The 18,988-nt window shown below is 39.1% G+C and overlaps 3 protein-coding genes and 1 long non-coding RNA gene across 5 annotated transcripts in view; 2 read left to right on the top strand and 2 right to left on the bottom strand.

Annotated features, from left to right (window-relative positions):
- Nucleotides 1-10,011, top strand: part of LOC146460966 (coiled-coil domain-containing protein 154-like) — a 28,928-nt gene extending 18,917 nt beyond the window's left edge. The window contains exons 16-17 of one of the 2 annotated variants that reach the window (XM_085087445.1): nt 2,298-2,349; nt 6,669-6,812. In XM_085087445.1, the coding sequence (XP_084943571.1) occupies nt 2,298-2,349; nt 6,669-6,676 (60 nt within the window). In that variant the 3' untranslated portion in view covers nt 6,677-6,812. Of the gene's footprint in view, nt 1-2,297; nt 2,350-6,668 lie in introns of both variants that reach the window. The other variant, XM_085087444.1, reaches the window with a different exon arrangement.
- A 2,495-nt stretch (nt 10,012-12,506) lies between these two features.
- Nucleotides 12,507-14,465, top strand: LOC146460967 (uncharacterized). Its single transcript, XM_085087441.1, has 2 exons — nt 12,507-13,974; nt 14,327-14,465. Exon 1 carries the CDS (start codon nt 13,327-13,329, stop codon nt 13,972-13,974), a length of 648 nt encoding a protein of 215 aa, XP_084943567.1. The 5' UTR covers nt 12,507-13,326; the 3' UTR covers nt 14,327-14,465.
- LOC146460968 (uncharacterized) lies at nt 14,268-16,737 on the bottom strand. The gene is made up of 2 exons (XR_014857505.1): nt 15,479-16,737; nt 14,268-15,129 (listed from the first exon to the last, which is right to left on the bottom strand). It is a non-coding gene; the product is annotated as an uncharacterized LOC146460968 (long non-coding RNA).
- A 463-nt stretch (nt 16,738-17,200) lies between these two features.
- Nucleotides 17,201-18,984, bottom strand: LOC146460969 (ribonuclease P protein subunit p21-like). The gene is made up of 4 exons (XM_085087486.1): nt 18,831-18,984; nt 18,632-18,732; nt 17,672-17,754; nt 17,201-17,567 (listed from the first exon to the last, which is right to left on the bottom strand). Exons 1-4 carry the CDS (start codon nt 18,900-18,902, stop codon nt 17,365-17,367), a joined length of 459 nt encoding a protein of 152 aa, XP_084943612.1. The 5' UTR covers nt 18,903-18,984; the 3' UTR covers nt 17,201-17,364.
- Between the last annotated feature and the right edge of the window lie 4 nt (nt 18,985-18,988).

Consider the following 18,988-nt stretch of genomic DNA (forward strand, 5'->3'; position numbering starts at 1 on the left):
ACCAACTGAGCTATCAAACCAACAGAGAGCTGGTCACATTGTGAGTTCGTAATACATCCGTGCAGGATGAATAAATGAACATGGATATATGAAACATATCAGTTTGAACTGCGGGTGACAGATTTAATAGAAGAAAGGTCCTCGCAGTTATCAACGCAACTAAGCAGTTGAAAGAAAGCCTAAAAAAAAAAAAATTCAGGTAAACGTGATTCGAACCCATGACCTCTGCGATGCCGGTGCAGTACTCTGCCAACTGAGCTATCAAGCCAACTGGGAGGATATTTCATCTATTTAATCTGTCATCCTGCTCCTGCCTCTTTGCGTTTTTTGTTGTCAAGAAATAGAATGGGTATATTACACTGCTGCACAGTTCGCCATAGGCTCGATTACCAGCCGCTGTTCGGGAAAATGAGCCCGTAATCACAGACCGGACCCGGGAGACGGCGGAAATCGAGCCTAAGTTCGTCATGGATTTCCCGCTTCCAACCGTGTTTCAAATGCTTTCGTTTTCCCTGCTTTTCTGCCGTTGTTGTTGGCATTCGTTTCATCTGACCTTTATAACCTGCGTATTCTATTGCTTAGAATATAGTTTTTAGATCTAAGGGTATCGTTTAGGTTATCTGTTGTTTTTTGAGTCAATGCCACTATATATAGTTTCTCATTATGTTCTATCAGTATTTGATAATTACTATTTGTAGAAGTATCATTTATTACGCATAAGTTTTGGAGGACTGTTGAAGCTGCCTTACTTGTTAAAGAAATTATCACTATCATTATCGTTATCATTCTACTGTCATCATCGTTATCATCATCATGATCATGATCATCATTATCATGATCGCCATCATGAAGATTATTATAACTATCACTATCTTTACTGTTGTTACATCATTTCATCATCATTATCGTCATCATCGTTATTATCATCACCAACATCATATTATTTTTTTGTATCATGAATAACCATTCTCATCAGGACAGTCATCTTAGTCCGTATTAGGCTTGTGTCACGGCGTTTTCACGATGAATCAGAAAATTAACTCTGCAGTGTTTGTTAAAGTGCTAAAGTGAACCCATGAATTTCCCACTGAGCGTTAGTCCTAGTAAGGAAAACGGAGACTGCACGAGGAAAAGAAAACAATCTTTGATCACGGTGGGATTCGAACCCACGATCTCCGTATTTGATCGTCTGTTGCTCTACCGACTGAGCTACGAGGCCAGACGAGAGCAAGTCAGGGGTGATCATGGATAGGCTTTTTTATCACTATTCCCTGCGCAATTTTAATTTCCGATCCTCATGAGAGTAAAGCAAAGCTTATGCTTATGATTGGATAGCAAGGCTTAAATTCGTGGAAACCACAGTCTGAAAATAAATAGGACTGTGAAATCGTCGTGACATAAATACATAGTAGTTGTATGCTCCGGGTAATCGGCTCCTGGTTCTGATCCCCACCCACTTTTTTCGGTCGCCCCAGTCCCCCATAGACCAACAGTCACACGAGTCAGCGGTCACACGGTTTGAGCGGGCGCCCTGTCGTGTGTTAGTCACTCTAAGAAGGATAGATTAAGTATATTCACATTCAGGCGTCGGCTGTAATGATTACAGTTGCCGTTTTCTGGGAATTGCTGCAAGAATTTTTCCCAGGATATATCTTGTATTTATTTTAGAAAACAGTTGGAGCTGTTTCGAACGTTTTTCCATGTAGCGCTTTTCTGTGTGATAGTTGTCATCGCCTTTAGAAATGTGTTGCTAATGAAAGCCATTGTATGAGAAACCTCTCTGCTTAGTTGAAAAGCAACTGAAACAGGGTAAGAAATTGTCTGAGGTTTTATATTACCCTAGACCACTTTTGCTACTACATCGTTTTGAAAAAAAAAATTGAAATAACATTGCCTTTAATCTAGATTAGTGAATTGTAGAAAGGTGAGTTTTAGGTATAGTATCTGTTGTTTTTGTCGGGAAATTGTTTGACCGATTTATCAAAAGGAGGCTGTAACTAGACGGATATGATATCCATGTATTCGCTATAAGAAGCAGCCCTACTACCTAAGAGATGTCATGGTCATCTTCGACTACGAAGGACGAACATCATCATAACTATCTATACGCTTTCAATCATTTAACGTGCAATATTAATGCAGTAATTTCGATCTGGTAATCATCATGGCTTTACTCCACCTGGTAGCTGAAAAACTAAGGGAAAGGTCTGTCAGTAGAAGCCTTTGTAGCCCCTACGGTCTACAGAGCACATGTTTAGTTGTTTATTAACTGATTGGCATTTTGACATCCTGTACAGCGAGGTGCCTCTATTACAGAACTGAGGGAGCAGTTAGACCAGATAAAATCCAGTATGTCGCTTATTTCCTCAAAATGTGGTGTGGTTTTTGTATTTGTAATGGCACCGTTTTTTTGTCTGCTTAGCCAGAGTAATCAGACGTCCTTTCCTTGTGCGACCACTTTCGCGGGGAGACCCGGTGGTAAGCACCGCGAAAACGACGTCTGTTTAGTCGGGCTATTGTCTGTGTGTCGATCCGTCTGTCCGTCCGTTTGTCTGTCTGTCTGTCTATCCGTCCGTCCGTCTGTCTGACGGTATGTCTGCCTATCTGTCCGTCTATCTGTCTATCCGTCCGTTCGTCTGTCTGCCCTTCTTTTCTGTTTTCCAACTTTGCTTTGGACAACGTAGTAAAAGCAGAAACTAGAACTTTCGGTTACTGAAAACTGTGTAAAACTAGACAAACTGACATTTTGAGATTTCCACACAAATTAAACTGTTGCACGCAACTAAGTCCCGTCCGAGACCGTATGCTGCAAGCTTCCTTGGAAGTTGCAAACTTGCGCGTGTAATTTGCTACTTGTCTTGTAACATTGTGCGATTTATTGGAGCGTTAGCGACAAATAAATCTTCTAGTCATAACTCTGCGTTGCATTTAATAAAAAAAAAACAATGCTTCATGTAAAAGGTTCTTGAGCTTATTGACAAAAGTTTTCGGTTTCAATGTGATATTCAGTCGGTGCGATCTGACAGGCAGACTATCAATGGCACGTGACATTTCTACGGGTACGAGATTGCAGGACACCCAACTTGACAAAAAATGTCACGTGATCCTCCCGTAAATGATCCTAGAAAACTAATCGCGAGAAATCGAAAATCGGGATCTTAAAGACTTAGTTATCAAGCAGTTGCTTTTGGTTTGTTTGTTTTTCAAAGCAAAGACCTCAGATGGAGACGTCCTTGTTTCTGTTTTTTTCTTCTTCACGTTTTGAGTCTGTGAAGCTTTGTATTTGTTATCATTGTTGTTCTTTTTGTCTGTTGTTGTCACGTTTATTCAGTGTTTCTGTTCAGTTGCTTTATGTCCTTGTTTTGTGCCAACAGGAGAAAATAACAATCTTCTAAACAGTATAAACGAAATAAAACAATCGACAGTTGAAACCGTTGTTTTCATAAATCTTTGCGAACAATGATTGCGTTTTAAATGTAAATGCTGCCGATTCAATTCGTTGTTTAAAAATTCCCTTAACAGAACAACCATTTTGTTTCTTTCGCATTTAAATTGTAATTCTAAACAAATAACTCACCGAGTCTTATCAAAGCAGACATTTTGACAAAATGGCGGTTACTACCGTAAACTGTGATAAAGCAAAAGTATATCCTTAAGCCTTTGACTCGGCACAAATGAGATAAAATGTTGAGCTCCTTAAACGTAAAACATTTGTTTTTAAGTTCGAGGTTCTTTCATGTGTGTAGCTAAAGTGGAAAATCTTCAGCATCACTGTTACGTCATCGAGTATCTCGTCTGAATAAGCTGTTGTTGTTAAAAATAATTCCTTCAGTGCGAACACGATATGAGGATTATTCGTATTCTTAATGCTAAACCTGTTTAAAATTAGTCAAGGTGTTCTCTTAACCTCATTTTACTCTACATTAAATTGATCTTGTTGGTAGCTCTTCAGAAATATCTTTTGTAACATTTCGTTAACGGAAGCTGAGAACTTAATTCAGTAAAAAGTAAAAAGCAGAAGTCGTCAACATGCCGTTCTTTTTTCAGATACATTTTTTACAGAGTAAAGTATATCTATAATTTACGCCAACGTTCGCTTTAGTTCTGTATACTTTATATTTTAACTTCAAAAATTACAAGGACAAAATGTTAAACGAAAGGGATGAAAAGCTAACCGGTTAAAAAGAGGAGTTACTCAGTACTATGCAATGCTATCTACACAGTGTGTAATAGAAGTGCTATTAGTTTAACTTCAGCTAAAAGGGGTTCAGAAATTGGTAAATATGTTCGCGTATTTTAAAGTTTAACTGAATGCACAATATACAAGGTCATCTAATAGTGGGTATTAAAAGTAACAGTCATATATAATTTAGTTAAATGGTGAAGTTTTCTCATGATTGTGATGCAAATTAAATGAACGATGTGAATGTTTGACACCATGCGTTAATGTAAATGGTGGGTAATTTAATACTAATTTGAATCATCTTGGGTTATGACAAATTAATATTCTCGTATTTGGAGATTTTAATTTATGATAACGCAATGTGACTTTTTTCGACAAAGGTAGTCAGCTGTCGTTTACTTTATAAATGATAACCAACTTTGTTAAACTGATCATAGTCACTGTGCTTTCAGCAAGTGATATTTAAAATAATTGTTAGAAAAATGTAAACCGTTGTTAAGAATCTTTCCTTTCGGCGATGTCCTCAGAAGCATTGTCAAACTTCATCCTCTATCAGATCCATGTAATTAATGGAATTGAGTTAAATCAAGTAATATATTTATTTTTTAGAACAATAATATGACTTGAATAAGGAAAGCAACTCCATCGCCCATATAAAATAATTATAATCACACGTAAAACTTTTAACCAGATGCCCAGTAAACTCGTCAAATAACTAAGACGTGATTTAAAAGAGTTAACATCAAGCCATTGAGTGTGCTGTTAGTTCAAGTTGTTTATTTTAATACTGAAAAGGAGAGTAGTGACAAGGGGGTGGGGAGGGTATAGCAGGTATATCTCGTCTTGCCTTCTTTTCCCTCCCCTCCCCTACTTTCTTCTAGTCTGTTCCTGGCTCTTTGATTGTGGAGGATCTCTTGCGCGTCTTTATTTTATTCCGGGATGAAAGGAAATTTAAAAAAGACAGTTGACGAAAGTTGATGGAAATTGAAACTGTGACAAAAGGCCAAAGAGAAGGCGGAATGACTGCAGGGATGTAAAATCAGACTATTTTTTTAGATTTAATAGCTTCCACGAGAGCGCAAATGATATTGTATGTATACTAGAACTCGTAAACAGATAGTCGCGTGCATGTTTCGCGTTGTTTCTTAGCTTTTTGGTTATTCTTTTTGTTGATTTTTGGCCAGCGAGATTTTTTTCCGTGTTTGCGCTCCATCATTTCAGGGCCAGGAACATTCTCCTTTCTCCACAATGTCAGTCTTCGCGACCATCGCGTAGCTAAAATACTGCGTGGTGTTCTTCAACTGATTGACATGTTTATGCGATGCAGCCGTCTCTCATCGCCTGTCGCACGCAGACGATTCACGTTACGAGAGACACCTTCTCTTTCGCCACAATATACAGAGCGGAGTGCAAATTTTGACATGGCCTGTTGACAAAATATCATTAGTGACCTTTAGATTCTTAGACTAGCGCGAGGACGACTACAAATACGAGATTTGACTTAGAGATTTTCGCGAAGTACTAAGAACAAATATATCCCAGGAAGCTTCAATTTACCCTTTGTGAGCGATGAACTTGTCGCAGACGTGTTGAATGATAATACTTAAGCCCTTTCGTCATTCCAAAAAGACGAGATCACCTACGTTTTGAGGACTTGTTTTCACCACTACGCTGTTCTAAACCTACCAACTTTCTCTGAGTCAAATGCGTGAGATTTTTGTCTCGTCATGACCGGGATTTCCGAAAACGTCCGAGCCACTTCCGAAGATTTCCAACGATTTCCTAACGTTGCCGAAAATGTCCGAAGATATTCCGACGACCTTTGAACTCTTACGATTCGAACGGATTGTAGACATTTGAAAGCTTTTGTGGTTGTTGTAAAGAGTAAAGAAATAATACATAACACATCTGAAATGAAATGAAGCTTTTTTAGAACAACTCGTCCGGATTTGTGAGTCAGGCGTGAGAAATTGTCCTCGATGCGTGAGATCGATCGAGTCCGCAGGCGTGTGACTCACGCATAATGCGTGAGAGTTGGCAGGTATACCTTTCTCACAAAAAACTCTTAGTAAAATGACGATCAGGCTCCCTTGTTTTCCCGCCAAAATGACACTGGTTCACTCGCGCGAGCTCTTTGTCTATTGGAAAAAACTCGTAGTAAAATGACGACTTCTATCTCGTTTTCCCGCCAAAACGACACTGGTTCACTAGCGCGCGCATTTGTCTATTGGAAGAAACTCGTAGTAAAATGACGGCGGCTATCTCGTTTTCCCGCCAAAATGACACTGCTTCACCGGCGAGCTCTTTGTCTATTGGAAAAACTCGTACTAGAATCTAAAGGTCTCTATATATCTATCGTGATTAAAATTGGGGTCCAGTGCGTACGACGCTGGTATGATACTCGATGAGACTCGGCTGCATTCGCACTTAGGTTAGAAACAATCATGATATATTCTCACGCTCTTCTTTAATCCTTGCTTTTTAGCGGAATGACCAAAATGGCATTCAAGAGGAGGACATTAACAAGATTATCCGGTTTTACCTGCAAGATCACCGGCGTGTGTTTGTCAAGTATAAGAGGAACTCGGGCATTCATCAAGCTAAATACGTAGAAGGCGTCGGCAGAATGCGAGTCTCTTTGTTGGAGATCAACAGATGGGGGATCTATCAATGTTGGCGGATGCTTGCTGTCAAAAGAGCGTGGTACAGGTTACTGGAGAAAAAGGAAGAAAGAGAAAGAGAAGACGACGAGATCCCTTCATCAAAACCCAAACAATCTATCAGCAAAGCTCCGAAAAAGAATGCTGACGACAGCGATGATGATGATGACGATGATGATGACGACGATGATGATGATGAAGACGACGATGATGACGACGATGACGATGATGACGAGGACGAAGAGGACGATGATGATGATGATGATGACGATGATGATGACGATGACGATGCGCCTAAACGTGGTGGCAAAAACAAGAAAGGAAAAAAAGGCAAAAAGTAGCGTCGAAACAAAACCAAACCAGTTTACTTTCGTTCATAAACAACTCTACTCAGTCGTTGTCATGCTTTGTGTGTGTTCACACAATGCTAAAAGATCGCGTTTATTCCCCTTCCTTCAAAAAGGGCCTTTCTCTCCGCTATTCAAACTCAGCTCGTCTGGTGTGGTTCTTAAATGCAGTGCTTTTGCGTGACACTGTTCATTGTGTTATTGTGTTAAGTTAGTTCTATCTTCCGTAACTGTGGATACAACTTCAAAGCTGGTTGAACTTTTCATTCTGTGCATGAAATCCTAAAGTGTGACCATTCAAATGAAAGCTACTGAGCAGTACTTTCCTGTGGTGCTGTTTATTATGCTGTACAAGATGATTCTAACTTTTGAGTCTGTGGATGAAATCCTAAAGTGTGACCATTCAAATGAAAGCTACTGAGCAGTACTTTTCTGTGGTGCTGTTTATTATGCTGTACAAGATGATTCTAACTTTTGAGTCTGTGGATAAAATCCTAAAGTGTGACCATTCAAATGAAAGCTACTGAGCAGTACTTTCCTGTGGTGCTGTTTATTATGCTGTACAAGATGATTCTAACTTTTGAGTCTGTGGATGAAATCCTAAAGTGTGACCATTCAAATGAAAGCTACTGAGCAGTACTTTCCTGTGGTGTTGTTTATTATGCTGTACAAGATGATTCTAACTTTTGAGTCTGTAAGTGAAATCCTAAAGTGTGACCATTCAAATGAAAGCTACTGAGCAGTACTTTCCTGTGGTGTTGTTTATTATGCTGTACAAGATGATTCTAACTTTTGAGTCTGTAAGTGAAATCCTAAAGTGTGACCATTCAAATGAAAGCTACTGAGCAGTACTTTCCAGTGGTGCTGTTTATTATGCTGTACAAGGTGATTCTAACTTTTGAGTTTGTGGATGAAATCCTAAAGTGTGACCATTCAAATGAAATTTTCTGAGCAGGTTTCCACGTGGTGCGGATCACTTCTCTCTCTATTTTTCTTGGAATGGGGTGGGGGGGGGGGGGGGGGTTAATTCTGTACATTCAAGTCATCACCGCAGTTATTTTCAGATCGAACTATGTATCAACACCGATGTCGTCTGGACGGCATGACTAACAGGGAACTTGAGTATAGATTTTCGTGAGGCAAGAAGAAATTCCAGTGTTTCAGAACCTTGCTATATAAAGTTAAAACAAGGTCACGATGGAAATATTTCACTTTCGGTAGATGTTTATGACTCAGGAAATCTGTGCTAAGTTCCCTCGTAGCCTGCGAGCGGCTCACTTTGGTGCATGTGTTATGTAGTGCGAGCTGTTTTCGTTGCGTTGCATTGTTAACCGTTTTCTCTTCGGCAAGGTTGCTTAACTTCTAGCGTGAAGCCACATCTTCATGAAGGTATCAACTCTTCACCGGCGCTGAACATTTGACACGGTGAAACGCATCGTTCAAGAATTTTCAACGTCTTGTTTAGACAGTGGTTGAAAAAGTGTTGTACTGGGTCACTAAAATCAGCGTTTCCTGTTGAGTAGGTTGGTAACAATAGAACTTTACCTTAGTTGGTATGTAGCAGCAACTGCAAAGACAGCAATAGAATAGGATTGCAGATGACAAGAGGCTCGCGGAGAGGTTGTAGCATCTTCGGCGGGTGTTAAATTTCTTAAGCGTTGTCTCGAGACTTGCGCACAAGTTGAACTCAGCACCAACGCACCAGCGCGGCAAAACGCGCGCAAGCCATCGGTTGTTTTCTAGCTCGTGATTGGTTACTAAAAGGGCACGTTTGTTCTCATTTGAACCGCATTGGTTAAAACAGGTTGCACGAATTTTTTTTTTAAAAAGCCAATCACAGAGCTCAAAATGAGAAGAGGCGCGCGTGGACCCCAAGCCAGAAAAAAAGAAACGAAAGTTCGTGCGCTGTTTTCGCACTACTTCACAAATGCATTTCATTTCGAAGAACTGAGCCGTTAGCAAGCTATATTAAAAGTAAAAAAATAGTTATTTTCTTAGAAAATACTTGGAAAAAAATAGAACTTAGAATGTGCCTAATGTAAAGGCTTGTTTATAACCTCATGCTGAGAAATAATTCCCTTAATAGCTTAGCAAGTGAGCAAAATACCCCCAGTTCTCGCTGGTAAAATAGGCTGGACCTATGCTAGAGAGAGATTTTATTACTGAAGCAACTTTAGTGCTAATTTGTACAGAGATGTCAGACAAAACCAAAATGTGTAATGTTGACAAGAGCGGTTCTAAAATAAATCCTAAAATCAAAGTAATCGGCTCTTTATAATCGAAACGGACGTTATCAACACAATTAACCAATCAGGAGTCGTACAAGAAAGCAAAACTGACACCGGCGCGGTAAAACGCGCGCAAGCCATCGGCTGTTTTCTAGCTTGTGATTGGTTACTTATGGGCGCACGTTTGCTCTCATTGGAACCGCATTGGATAAAACAAGTTGCACGAGATTTTTTAAGCCAATCACAGAGCTCAACAGGAGAAGAATCAAAAGAGCCGTTCCTTTTTGGTGATTTATTTAAAACCGCTCAGATGCTGCTGTCGATTTCTCAAAAGAAACGACATTTTCACGACCTCAAGAGAGGCTTGTACATAAAACCCAATAGTTTTCATAGAATTGTGTGCATTGAACATTTTTGTCTCAGCAGTAGAACGATGAATTGCTAGAGTTGCTGTGGCTGACTGTACAATATGTAATATAATGTACATACCCACATGAATATTAATGAAGTATGCTTACTCATTTCAGATACGTTTGTACTTGACCAATATTTTCCATTAGATTGAAAATAAATATGTTACATTAGTTCAGAAATGCTTCATTCGTTGTTCCTACAAATTACTAAGACTTCGAGAAGTGCCATAGGATACTCGTCCGTAGTTCTACACAGGTAATTTCTGGCCAATAGTCAGAGTTGATAGAAACAATCAGGTTATGCTTGGATATTTTTTTCACAATTTTGGGCCGAGGATACGTAGCTGTACTAGCAAAATGGCGGTGCGGTAGGATTCCAATCATAAAACATTTTCTACATGAGCCAAAACACTCTTAGGGAACTTGTCAAAACAAGTTTGTTCAAAGAGGAAACACCTTGTCTGGGCTGAACATTACCGACAAATTGTATTGGCCTTAAAATTTGAATTGGTACAGAAATATCCAGCTAACAAGAGTTGCTAGAAATACAAGTGAGGTTTGACAATCCTTGTCGCTTTTTACTGCTGGATAGAGGGGTAGCTATGCAACAATTTTAAAAGACACCATCTTTTGAGGTTGAGGAAGGGGGCTACAGGCAGAGACCACCATCTATTTTGGGTTTTTCAAAGGGGAATCTTGTTCGAGTATAGTAGTTTTGACCACTGTCAGTACTTGTCGAGTTTCGTAGAACTCGAAAGAACAGACTTCTTTCGTGCACCATTGGTGTCAACACATGAGAAGTGTGTCAGGACCCTGACTCGTCCTCCAAACTCCTTATTTAGTTTCAACGCATAAAAGACGGAAACATAAATGGATATCCGGCTCCTGCTTATACGAGAAGGGGTATTTTTATGTTTACATCACGATATTAAAAGTTAGCCGGAAAAAGAATAACGGACAACAGTGGTCATTTTGTAACCATGGTGTCATATGTTCGTCGTTAGAATAGTGTGACACCAGTTGCGTCAACGACCTGAAGTTGTAAGTAACTAAGTAGTTAATATTTTACTGAGTACAAATTCTATAAAAAAGCAAGGCTGCACGGTTTGGGAAATATAACCAACAAGTTAAAGAGGGAACAACCTAGAAAAACAGCGATACCATTAACAACCAACAGCCAGTACAGGATTAGTACACGGAATCTTGGATCATTTCATTCAGAGACTAGCAGAAATGCAAGCGGTACTTGTTTTTATTGAGTGAGGCCAAGTTTTTGCGCATGAAAGTAGTCTAAAGAATTAGATCATGATGTCACAAAAATTGCGTAAAATATGTCGCAGACTCGTTTAAAATCAGATTGTATTTCAGAAATTTTAATTTCTTTGCCTCAGTAAAATAAAATTTTATAAAATATCAAAATTCATTTTCCCGTTAAGGCCTCCACTCAATCAGTAGCTACCAGTAGTAACAGGGCCGTAGCTAGCATGAGGCAAGACGAGGCAGTTGCCTCGTCTTGATTTTGGCCCTTTTTTCTTTTTGGAAGGAACGTTCAATTGAGAAAACAGTCCCTAGAAAAAAATGGATTGGTTAAGATAAAACCAGCTAATATAAGGTGGATGAATTGAGGGGAAAAGCATTTTACGGAGGTTAAATCGTTTCATGTGAACTATGAGTAGCGGTTTTTCAAATGATTTAAGGTTACAGGGGCCACTAAGAAGACGTATCGTGACATAACCGTGATAGGCCGCGTGACATCAAAGGTCACCATTATTCCCGTATGTTATCTGCCATGGCTGAGAGCCGGTGTGGGAGCATTCTTTGCTTATACAACTGTCGTAAAAGAACAAAATGTCGTTTGCAGTGCTGGCAATCGATTTGTTGCAAACACTTTAATACATGTATTGAACGTTTGAGCGAAAAGAAAATGTAAAAGAATAGGTTTTAAAAGATTTGTTGATCAAGCCTTTCTCATTTGTAATGGCTCTTAAAAGAGCCGTTTGCATTTGGTTGGCGTGAGAGAGGCATTTCAAAACTCTTGACGGAGCTCGCACAGGTTTGCCTCTAGAACATCCGTACTGTCTACCATTGAGGTGATGTTGTCTCTCTGGCCACAGACGGATTGCCTTAGCTTTCAGTAAAGAAAAAACAACGGGCAAAAAACTTTCACTTTTCTAACTGTTAAGGGAGAAGTTTACTACTTTTAATCTTTAAAGATATTGACTTCTTAGTCCTACAAGTATAAGAGATGGCAATATTATGACATGGCTGTATCAAAGTTGAAGAACATAAGCAAGAGTATATCGAAACAGATAATTGATAAGACTTCTCCTAATTATCTAAAGTATAAAATCCATACACGTTGGCTACTCTCGTGGATTCATTTTATTGTTATAATACGTGATAGAACATTTCAATGCTTTAAAATGCAGATGGTCATTAACTTAGCACCAGTATCGCTAAGTAACAAAAAAGTGAACTTCTATACTTGCCCAAGATAGAGTTTTCTGAAGAAAAATGCCGCGGAAAATGCTTACAAGAGCATTTCTGAGCCTCTAGATTTCAAAATTTTCTGGGGGGCATGCCCCCAGACGCCCCTAGCGGCTCGCGCCTTCGGCGCTCGAAACTTGCCTCGTCTTGTTCTGAAGTCTGGCTACGGCCCTGAGTAAAGAGGACTTAAAATTTATGACATAAAATTCAGCGGTGAAATGCCGCGTTTTTCAATGATAGCCGAAAATAACTAAAATTAACCATAATCATGACCATTAAATTACTAATAGCTGGAAAAAGGCTAAACCCTGGCAAAAACTTTTATTGATAGCTGAGAAATGGCAGTGAATTTTAACCATCGATCCAAAGAACTCCGATTCCAGCGTCTCCTGACCTGCAGTCATACCCTCCCTCCATCTCCGCCGACTCTTGCGCTGCCACACTTTCGCGCTCCCCGAATTGAAAAAAGAGAACGCATCTCCCCCTCCACCCGAGCGAGGCATGGAACGACTTCACAGGCTATCCGCTGACAATTCTTTGTTGTGGTTGGTGGCTCATTTCATTCCTCATACATCTTGCGAGATAAAATATTTTTATTAAATAGTGCCTTTCTTTGTGATCGGTTGAATTTAAGTGGAATATTTTTATTCATGAGCCTTTTGCGGAGGCAGAGCAGACAGCCTAATACAGGGTGTTGTTTTTCACTCGCTCGTATAATAAAGTTTGATTCAATCACAGATGCTGCTCGGTACGACTCCATGAAATCCAATCCAGTGTGAAATTTATTGATCGTTCTTCTTTTGACCACATTAACCTCAAAGGAAAACGAACGCCGTTAACTGGAATGTTCAAGCATTGAATGTCTCGTCAGAAAAAAAAAAGGAAAAGAAACTCGTGTATATCTGATCGATCGGCGCCGTTGCTTTAAAAGTGATGCGTTTATAGTGTGTGTTTCATATCACTGTCGTGATCAAAGAGCCCAGAAAGCTTTGACATTGAGCATCAACAATGGTGGATTCTAAGTTTCTTATCGTAACCACACTTTGTTATGTCGGGATTTTCGGTGTGATCTTTATTGTGTGCTGCTGTGCATGGATGCGGCACCGACGGAACGAAAGTCGAGGGCTTTCGTCACGGCAGCGAAGCAACCAAACCAACAGGCGATTCTACAGACCAGTACAACCTCCGGAATATCACACACCTTCAACGCCGATGCCATACGGCGCACCACGAGGAAACGCTCCGGTGGAGATTCAAAATGTGCCAGCTGGAAACACATACTTCCCAGCTCCGCAAATGACAAACAACATCACTCCGCGAAATAACATATTATACCCTATGGCTGGTCATTTTCCTAACCTCGTGTTTACTGGGTTTCCTCGAGGGAATTTATACCCTGCAGCTAACGTGACTACAGGAACTCACGCTCTACAACTCACGACTTGCGGAGAAACAGTTACAAGTCAAGAAGGATGTTCTGGTGATAATTTTAGCGACGCTACAAGCTCGAGATTTGGCGGTGGGGATAATACGGACGACAAACACTCAGCACCGTTAAATAGTGCACGATCTCGTACTACAGACAGTGAAAGGGAGGCTGAAAGCAGCCAAGCCAGTCATTTTCAAGAAATCACTCTTCGGGAGGAACGATGTTAAGTACATGAATTATTGTAATTTACTGATTCGAAGATGGATATATGTTATTATAGTGAGATATATAACTAATATTAATTTGTTTACGAAAAACATAACAAGAAATATCCAAGGCGATCGGTTTTTTTTTGGGCAAAATAATCCTATCTTCGCCACCCACGTCCACAGTCTAGATGACATTCTAATGCTGTTATTTAAACAAAAAGAACATTGTTCTCTCAAGTCTATCAAGAGGATGAAAACTGTTTGTTTGTCGTCAAATCCTCGTCTGCCCTAAAGGATTACACGGATCCCCATTGTCATCAAAGTGTAAGCTTTTCATTGCAATTTTTTAATCCTAGTTAAAACTGTTCAGACAGAAGAATATAGCATTGCGGAGAGTGGCAAGCGAAGAATTGGGCAAGGAATCTTTTCAATCTGATGATATTCTTTCTTTTGCTGGAGAGATCCTTATTTGGTTTATAAAAATTCATGCTGCTAATGACTTGAACTCGCCGTGATGATGGGCAAATTAAATAAAATTTGCATACATGTATCAACCATGTAATAAACAAGAGTATCTTATTACAAAAAGTTGTATATTGAATCGCGCACAGCTGTTGTTGGTCACACATGCACAATTGACAGTTCTCCAATAGAATATTACAAATTGGACAGCTGCATTTTAGGCATCCGGTTGCCCCAACCTCATTTCCTTGACCATATTCTGGTTGAAGTATTTTGTTAAAGATCCCCGAATTGTAACACTGGTCGATCAGGTGCACTTCAATGGTTCTTTTCCCAGGAGTTTTGATAAAAATGCATAATTTTATATTATTGTTTTGAAAATTTTATGGAGTATTTTTGTAATTTTTGAATTTTTTTTGTTTTAGTACCATATTGAAGGCCAATTTGTTTTACCAAAATTCATTGACATCAGGGTCATCATTGAGTATATTTAGCGACATGTTTCATTGAGCTTTACAGTCATTAACCTGTGTGGCAAGAATTTCTGTAGGGTTTTCTGCCTTTTTCACCTTTGCCGTGAACATCCGCACAGTAAAAAAAAAAAATAAATAAAAAAAAATCCTAAAGCAGAAAATCCCCATGGAAATGCTTGCCATGCAGGCTTCACACTCATCACAAACTTTTTGCTTTGTTAATGTTAGTAAAAATAAACTTGCAACAGTTAGGGAAGTGGTAAGGACTAATGTACTCGAACAGGACCCACTAAACCCCAAAATAGATGGTGGTCTTTGCCTGCAGCCCCCTTCCTCAACCTCAAGGCATGGTGTCTTTATTGTATAGCCACCCCTCTATCCAGCAGTAAAAAATGACAATGAGATTCAAAGCTCACTTTTGTTCCTCATCTAGCAATGCTGACCCTTGGCAGCTGAATATTTCTGTGTGAACTCAAAATTTTAAAGCCAATGAAATTTTGTCGGTAATGTTCATGAGTTAGGTGGTGTCTTTGATAACCCCCCTACCCCAGACAAGGTGGGTCCTCTTCGAACAAACTTGTTATGACCAGTTCCTTATAAGGGTATTCAGCTGTAATAGCTGGTACAGATCATGGCCTTTTAAAAATTATGTACCTCTGGACATAAAATAAATGTTTATTTATGAATGAGGTTTTTGTGGTTTTATTCTTAGAAAGATACCCAAACATTCAATGCCAATCAAGAAAACAAAAACTTTATTCTTTTTACATCAGTTTTTGCACCTAGCCAAAACCAGAGAGGTCACTCATGCTTTTATCCTTGGATTGTTCAACATAAAACGAGGTAGCCTGCAAGAGCAGACACCTTTTCTGGCTGTGGTTCACCAGTCGACGCAGGTGAAACAAAAGCTGGAAAAGTTGTCTGGCTCTCAGAGGCTAAAAAAACAACAGGTCTGTTTCTCAAACTCCTGAAGAGTTTTAAGATCCAAAATGTACTTTTTAATCTTTCTTTCAATTTGTGGCAGTTTTTCACGGAGACTAAACCACTGTGCCTCTTAAAGGGAGGGGTTTACATTTCAGGGCATGTGCATGAATCTAAATGCTTTTTTCCCTTTCTTATCAACTTTATTGCCTCAAAAATCCCACTCACATGTACTTCAGTAATCACATTCTATAGTAAGTCCAAGCTAAATGACCGTTGACTAAAACTCACAGAAAATGCTAGTGGATTGTGCTCATATTGTTGATATTGAATTTAGTGTTGACCCGTAGGATTTATTCCACGGTTGATGCGTTTACAGTTATTTGCATGCAAAATAATGCAATCATATGAAAAAGTTACCACCCGATATACCTATTCCCTTCCGAATGGTTCATAAACAACAAATTAAATTAAACAGGCTTGGGTTATAGCGAGCAAAGGCGAAAAAGTATTTTGATTCATGGCGGGATATGCAGAACTGTGAACCCCTCCCTTTAATCTTGTAATGTTTTTCACCTCTGAAATGTTTTTGGAGGTTTTGAGCAACACAGGCTACTTCACTGTGGCTTAACAAATCACCATTCAACCTAAGTTTCTTTGCTCTGATCTTAAAACTTTGAACAGCAAAGCATGCAAAATTTTGGTTCACAATGCTCCATAAAAACTTTGGCTCATGAGACCACCCCACCCCCCACCCACAGGAAATAAGTGATCACACTTTTGTATTTTGTTGATGGTGTCAAATATCACTCAATCTTTGGCTCTATTTCTGCTGCTGTCTCTGGTCTAGGATTTCCTCACTGTTTGGGGGAGGAGCAGCAGCTGATAATCGAGCCTAGCTGTGACCATGGTTTGGATATGTGTTCCTAATAAATTATTAGGAACACATATCCAAACCATTAAATTTTGCCAACTTTAGCCTTGAATTTCTCCAAGAATTATTGCTCATTTGAGAAGCCATATCAAACACTGGAAAGTGTGTTTCATATTGGTAATTGAACTGAGTGGAGTGCAATTTGGTCTGAAATGATACGCGTGATTTCAAAATCAAACGAGCGCGCAGCGCGAGTTTGATTTGAAATCACAAGTATGATTTCAGACCAAAATTGCACGACAAGAAGTTCAATTACCACTTAATTACTTCCATTTTGAAATCACAGAGTATCATTGTCAATATTAATATTCTATTTGTGTTACTTCATTTCCATTTGATGGGCTAAAGAAAGGATGCGATTTAGAGCAAAAAATGGTGCAATTTGGGAATAAATTGCACCATTTTGGACCAATCAGATTCCCAGGATCACCAGTGATTTCAAAATGGATGTAATTAATCAGATATCCAAACACCTTGAAGTCATTTAAAAAAACTTGGCTGCGCTCGTTTTTTCAACCTACTTCTCAGTGTTTGGATATCTGATGAAACACGCTTTCTTGTGTTTGATATAATATATTATTACATAACATTGAGAAGTAATGCATTCATTAATCTCCACTATTCAGCACATTTCTTAGAACTTGTTTCCCATTCTTGCCTTACATGTTTGTCTACCAAATCCTTGTCTTCTTTGTTGTTTTGCTTGCTACCACTCATTAATATATTTTGTTCGCTCCACAAAACATGGCCTGCTCTACAGAGGTATCTTCTCACTGTTCTACAACCAAGGCATGTCACTACAATGTGCCTCTCTCTTTTCCCTAAACAGTAAAAGAGCAAAAAAGAGTTTACGCACTCTAGAGCACTGAATTGTGGAAATCATTTTTAACCAAGTGAACCACTATGGCTGATTTTCAATACTTACGTCTTATTCTAACTCTTGCCGTAACTCCTGGTACAAGCAGAGAATGGCAGTGCTTACAAGTTGTTCTTTTAATACTTGGGTCCCTACAAGATATATCATAGTTAGCAATAGCTAATAATAATAGTAAGGGCTAGTTTGTAAATAATGACTGTCATTGTTGGTGAACACTACATTCATAACAAATATATCAAAGTCAACCTTGAGTCAAGATGCTAGGAATGAGGTCGTGTCTATGAATTAAAATGGTGTACAGTAAATGCAATGCTTACTTCAAGAATTGTTTTTGCATCACAAGGTACCAAACACCATGACTGAGATGCAACATGCACAAACCACAAGCCATAAAAAAGACAGTTTTACACCCTGCGGCACATCTTCCACAAAACACTGCACAGTGTAAAAAAATCTAACAGATATGGCTTGTTGTGAAACAAGTTGCTGTGACCAATTTCGGCCATTAACAAGCAGAGGATGACATTTGGAGGGAGGAGAAACACAGTCTAGTATAAACTGCAGTAATGAGTTGAAAACCAATGAAATACCCAAACCGCATAATTACAAATACCTGGCTAGTACTGGAGCTAAGGATAGGAATTAGCAAAATACCATTTCTAAAACAATGGCCCAAAACTGCAGTAACAATGTAAACCCCCATACCCACTCGACTGTTACACAGTGTAGTGTTCTTCAGTCAACATCTTGAAACAATGTTACAACACAATACAGTGTATGTTTGAACAGTTGCAAGATAGGTTGTAATGCAGTGCAACACGGCAATATGAGTAATTAACTATTCCTAAATAGGGATTTGATCTTCTATCTAATTGGTTGCGGCACAATATAAGCTTAACCTTGCCTTGTCTTGGAGAACTTAAAGTTTAAGCTGGTTTTCACATAATTAAAATAAGCTTAAAGTTTCTGCAATTTTTATTGTTTTCTGACAGAAAGCTTGATACTTACAATTTGTATACTAGTTTCTGTGCGATTTCTTTCATTGTGCTTGCATAAAACCTTGCCATTTCTACGTTTTCTGGGTTAATAGATAGAACTGCATGGGACGCCTATAACAAAACAGATCAACTTGAAGACAACACTGATCAAATTTAATCAGCAGTTATTAACTTAACTTTCTTTTACAGTAGTTTAAGTTTTGACTCACCTGGTGCAAGAAATTCAGCTTGTGGCATGCTTCTTGTTTCTCTGTGGGGACCTTTTTATCCTTACGACCCATACCGACAGGAAAAGAAGTCGAACTTCTATCCAAGAGAAGGATCTCTCGCAGCCATTTTTGAAAACAAAGGGAAAATAACCATCCGA

Source organism: Pavona decussata, unplaced genomic scaffold (assembly GCF_977016875.1).
Source record: "Pavona decussata unplaced genomic scaffold, jaPavDecu1.1 SCAFFOLD_202, whole genome shotgun sequence".
Classification (NCBI taxonomy): domain Eukaryota; kingdom Metazoa; phylum Cnidaria; class Anthozoa; order Scleractinia; family Agariciidae; genus Pavona; species Pavona decussata.